At 60.4% G+C, this 5,112-nt stretch overlaps 1 protein-coding gene across 8 annotated transcripts in view; it reads right to left on the reverse strand.

Moving 5' to 3' along the window:
- Window positions 1-580, reverse strand: part of CA9 (carbonic anhydrase 9) — a 13,688-nt gene extending 13,108 nt beyond the window's left edge. For 2 of the 8 annotated variants that reach the window (XM_025194716.1, XM_025194719.1), the window contains exon 1: window positions 294-571. In XM_025194716.1, the coding sequence (XP_025050501.1) occupies window positions 294-450 (157 nt within the window). In that variant the 5' untranslated portion in view covers window positions 451-571. Of the gene's footprint in view, window positions 1-293 lie in introns of all 8 variants that reach the window. The other 6 variants (XM_025194714.1, XM_025194715.1, XM_025194718.1 and 3 more) reach the window with 6 other exon arrangements.
- Between the last annotated feature and the right edge of the window lie 4,532 nt (window positions 581-5,112).

A 5,112-nucleotide genomic window follows, 5' to 3' on the forward strand; every position in this document is an offset into this window, starting at 1 on the left:
ACTCTTTCCTGCCTACGCAGGGGGTCGGACTCGATGATCTATTGAGGTCCCTTCCGACCCTAACATCTACGAATCTATGAATCAAAGAGCCCCCTCCCAGGAGGAGAGCAGCTGCACATTCTGCCCAGGCCTGCAAAGTGCCAGGGCAGGGCTGGAGCACGCGCCACGGCTGCAGCAGGGCTGGGGCAAGGAGCATGGGAGTGAGCCAGGGGGCCAGTAATGATTAACCGGGGCTGGCAGGGTCCCAACATCGCAGCAGAGGAGGCTGGAGCGCCTGTCCTTGGGGCACTTACCTGCATAGCTCCAGTGCCCATGGGCAGCACCTGGGAAGGGAAGAGAAAAGGGAGCATGAGTGCAGCCCTGAGCTAGCAGCAAACATGCCTGTGGCAGGCTGCACCCCTCTCCCCTCCCCCCGGTCCTCTGCCATCTGCCCCCTGTCCCAGGAGCCATGGGACTACCTGGGGCTCCAGGGCTGGCCAAGGGGACCAGTGGGCAGCAGCAGCACCACGCCTTGGGCCCCGGGACCCTCAGCTCAGCCACTGGTGACAGCGGCGAGGCCAGAGATGCTCCATGCACCGAGGCCCAGTGCGGGCTCTCCCTAGCACGAGCTCTCCCTGGCACATCCCCCCTTGCCCGAGCACCCGTTCCAAACCCTCTGGCTTGGCCAGGCCCTGGCTCTGGCTCTGGCTCCTTCTGAGGCAGTTGGGGCTGGGAGCCAGCGTGCTTCTCGCTGCTGGCTAATGAGATGCAGATGGCCCTGCAGCCCAGCACGTCCACCATGGCCCTCAGGCCACAGGCAGCACCGTGCAAACTGGCTTTGGGATGCTGCATTGGGAACCAGCATCTGCATGGGCCTGGAGGTCGCGTGGGGGAGGGCCCAGGAATGATCTGTGGGCTGGAGAGAGGGAGGGCTGGGGGTTGGCAGACAGCAAAGGGCAGAGCAAGGCCTGGTAGGGGGCAATGGTTGGAGCAGAAGATCCTGCGGCCCTGCCTGGCCATCACCTCTGTGACCCAAGCACAGTTCCCCCTCTCCCGCCCCATCATCTGACACATGTGGCAACTCCTTGGCCAGGGCTGTGCAGCCCCAGAAGGGGACAGAGCCTCCAGGAGCCAGCACCATACCCCAGCCCCCAGGAGCCAGCTGACAGGCTAACAGCTCCCTGACAACAGCAGCTAGTAACAGGCCACCGCTAATTATGCAACGACCCCTCCTTGGAAGAGGGGAAAGGAGTAAGGGATGGTTCCCAGGCTCAGGCTCAGGCTCTGGGGGCCAGACTTCCTTCCCCTCCATTGGGTGACACCCATCCCTGTCTCAGGATCGTTGATGGGGAGAACCCCTGCCAATGGGAGGACCCGGGATGGTACAAGTGTCCTTCAAGTAGCAGTGCCCTGGCCTCCGGAGCATCACGCCCAGGAAGTGCCACCCTGCAGCTGCTTCTGGCATGAGCGGGGCACGCAGTGCACAAGGTGGGGGCAGAGGGACACCTGGGCCAGTGGCAGCATGGCTTGGGCACCCCATCCTATCCCCGCCCTGGGCCAGTGGAGCAACCCCGGGCAGCTCAGGGACCCCAGCAGCCACACCGGCATTTAGGGTGGGGGAGTTCAGAAAGGACCTCAAGGAGCACCTGGTCCAGCCCCCTGCATGAAGGCCAGATGCTGCTCCTGAACCCTCCCTGCCCAGGACTGATCCAGCCTCCTCCCAAGCTTTCCTGTGCAGGAGACTCCATCCCCCGGGGAAGCCGGTGCCTCTGCCTCCCTACTCAGACAGCAACGAGGTTCTCCTGGTGCCCATTACAGCCATTGCTATGTCTCCTGCTTCCGAAGGAGAGAGGACAGGTCTCCTCCTCCTCCTCCTCCCCCTCCATGGCAGCCTTTCAGGCATTTGCAGACTGTTACCATGCCCCCTCTTAAGCTCCTTTTCTGCAAGCGGAACATAGCTTTTCCTTGCACAGCTGCCAAACTCAGTGCCTGAAGGTCTGCAACACCTGCTAAGTATACGCTTGGTCCAACAGCAGTCACCAAGAAAACCAAACCTCACCTCTCATACATGTCCTGGACTGTCATGACTACAATATCAGCCCAACCGCATTTCAACCCATAGATCATTTTTGCCACCCACCTCTGGACCCTCAAACACCTCCATGTCCTTAAAGCGTGGAGCCCAGCCCTGTGCACTGTGGTCTAGAGGAGACCTAGAGTGGTACGGTTGCCTCCTGCGTCTTATGCCTGATACTCCTTTGATGCAGCCCAAAACCACGCTTGCCTTCTCTGCTGCAGGTTGCTGCCTCACATCTCGTATGTGGCGCACCCAAAACCCAGGCCCTGCCTAGCACTGCTGCCACCCCTCCTGCCTGGTCATCTGCTATTCAGCACTTGGGCTTCTCATTCTTCCCTAGGTGCATCCCCTTGGATGTGCCTGTACAGACCTCCAGCCCTGCCATTCAGGCTTGCAAGATCTTTCTGGAGTCCAAGCCTGTCCTTCTGTGCACCTGCAAGCCTTCCAACTCTGTGTCATGTGAGAATCTGCTCGGGGAGCTCTCTTCTGGCCCCCAAATCAGGAACAACTCCCTTTGAAACCTCCCGCCGTTCTGACAGGGACCCATTCATGGTGACACATTGCTTGGGGTTACCAAGCCTGTTGTGCATCTACTGGAGAGCAACTTTATCCAGCCCACATATCTCCAGTTTCCTTATGAGAGCTAAAGTCTCCCTCAAGCAGTCTCTCCATCCACTTAACCCTCTTCTGTGTCAAAGGAGGAGATCAAGTGGTTGCAGCATGATTTGTTCCTAGCAAATCCACGCGGGTGGCTCATGGTCACCCTGCCCCCACCAGGTCTTTACAGTTTGCTTCTGTAACTTTCCAGATATTGCTGTCAGGTTGCAGGGCTGTAAGTCCAGGTGCTCCACCCAGCCCAACCTGGACCTTTCCTCCCACCCCTCCCAAGATGCCCAGACCAGAGCTCAGCCCCCTGCATCTGCAGAAAGTGTGTGTGTGTGGGGGGGGGCAGACACCCCCTTACCCCAACCCACCCGGCTCCAAACTCAGGCCGCTGCTGCCCTCCACCCCACCCTGCTCCTCTCTGGGGCAGCCCCAGTGCCACCCGCACTGTGGGTATACCACACATCGCGTTCCCCAGTGTCCAGAGCTGAGCTAAATCCCACCCAAACCTGCTATCCCCCTGCCCCTGCCCCTGCCCTTCCCAGCGGGGCAAAGCAAGCAGGACAAGGGCCAGGGCTGTGCAGAAGGGGCTCCTGGGAGGGGTGTCCAACAGACGTCCAGCACCACAGCCACAAGGGTCACAGCATCAACCCTCCTGGCATCATACGTGGCCCCCCTTGGGCCTCCCTCTCCTGCATTCTCATGGGACACAGGTGCCCCCATGCCCTACCCTGCTGCGTTCTCCTGGGCTGCTGCGTGGCTCTGCCCCAGAGGTGGCTGTCTGCCCTGAACATGCAACAGCAGCAGCTTCACGAAGGACCTCGGCTGTCAGCTTGTCCAAGCCCTGCACGAGGGCAGGCTCCCTGCTTCTTACCTGGCCCCAGCAGGCACCCACCCCGGCTCTCCCCAAACACCCCCGGAGGGGACTGCCCCTCGCCCTGCTGCCTTGCCCAAGGGCTCTGGCAGCCAGGACGTTTTCCCTGAGATTTGATCCTAATCTGCTTTGCAGCCACTGAAACCCACCAGCAGGCCACGTGTCCCACCTTCTGCAGGGGCAAGGAACAATGCTTCTCTTTATCCTTCGCAGCAGGCTGGCAGGTCGCTCATGGCTGCTGTTACCCCCCACCCCCAAATCTTTTCTCCAAGCTGAACAGTCCCAGTCACAAGGAGGAGTCACATCCTGCCCTGCCCTGGGACTCTTCAGCATTGCTTTCCAGCTCCATCACCATCCTCCTCAGTACCCTTTGCTGGGGGCACCCCAGTCTGGCCCCGTTCCCCCGCAGCCTTCCTACAAGACAATGCTCCCCTGCTGGGGTGAGCCGACCACGCCAGGCAGTGCCAGCAGCAGTGGTGGCAACACCCCCAGGCCTGGCCTGCACCGCTGCTGTACTGCAGCTCGGCCCTGCACCCCACCAAGCCCCCTGGCACAGCCACCCTGTCTCCCCAGGGGTGGGATGGGGCACACCCGGAGACTAACCTTCCCCTCCCCTACAGTCAGATCCAAGCTGTTGGTCACTGAGCTGCTGAGGCCCCCTCCCAGCTGCTCACTCTCCCCACGCCCCCTCCTGCAAACCACAGAGCCCCAGCCAGGTGCAGGTGGGAGGGATGGTTAGTTGCAGCCATTTGGCCTCTTTGTCTGCAGCCAGCAGCCAACCCCTGCCCCCCATGACAGGACAGGGCATGCTCCCACCCTCCAGGAGCCCCAGCACTGCCCAGGAGGGATCAGGTCTCGGCCCCCAGTTGCCATGGCAATGAACATGGGGCCTTGCAGGGAGCAGAGGAGATGGGGCTACTCCACAGCCCTTCAAAGTGTTTCCTCCCCAGCACGGCCCCAGCCCTGCCCGCAAGTCCCCAGCCCTGGACGTGTACTGGAAGGACAGGGGGACACCAGGAAGGGTGGCTGTGCCTTAAGGAAATGATCCTTCGGGCACAGAGGGAGACGATCCCGATGAGAGGAAAAAGAGGGAAAGGGGCCAGGAGGCTTCCCTGGCTGACCAGAGAAATCCAGAGCAGCCTACGGGCTAAAAGGGGAGCGTATAAAAAGTGGAAACAAGGAGAGATCACCAAAGACGAATATACCTCCTCTGTTCGTGCTTGTAGGGAGGCAGTTAGACGGGCCAAAGCTGCCATGGAGCTGAGGATGGCATCCCAAGTAAAGGATAAGAAAAAATTGTTTTTAGATGTATAGGGAGTAAAAGGAAGGCCCAGGGAGGAATAGGACCCCTGCTAAATGGGCAGAAGCAATTGGTGACGGACAGGGGGGACAAGGCTGAACTCCTCAACGAGTTCTTTGCCTCAGTGTTCCTAAGTGAGCGGCAGGACAAGTCTCTCACTGGGGTGGCGAATTGGCTGGAGGGTCGCACCCAGAGAGTCATGGTGGATGGGTCGGTTTCGACCTGGAAGGGTGTGGGCAGTGGGGTCCCGCAGGGCTCGGTCCTTGGACCGATACTCTT

This window comes from Alligator sinensis, unplaced genomic scaffold (assembly GCF_000455745.1).
Source record: "Alligator sinensis unplaced genomic scaffold, ASM45574v1 scaffold1530_1, whole genome shotgun sequence".
NCBI lineage: Eukaryota > Metazoa > Chordata > Crocodylia > Alligatoridae > Alligator > Alligator sinensis.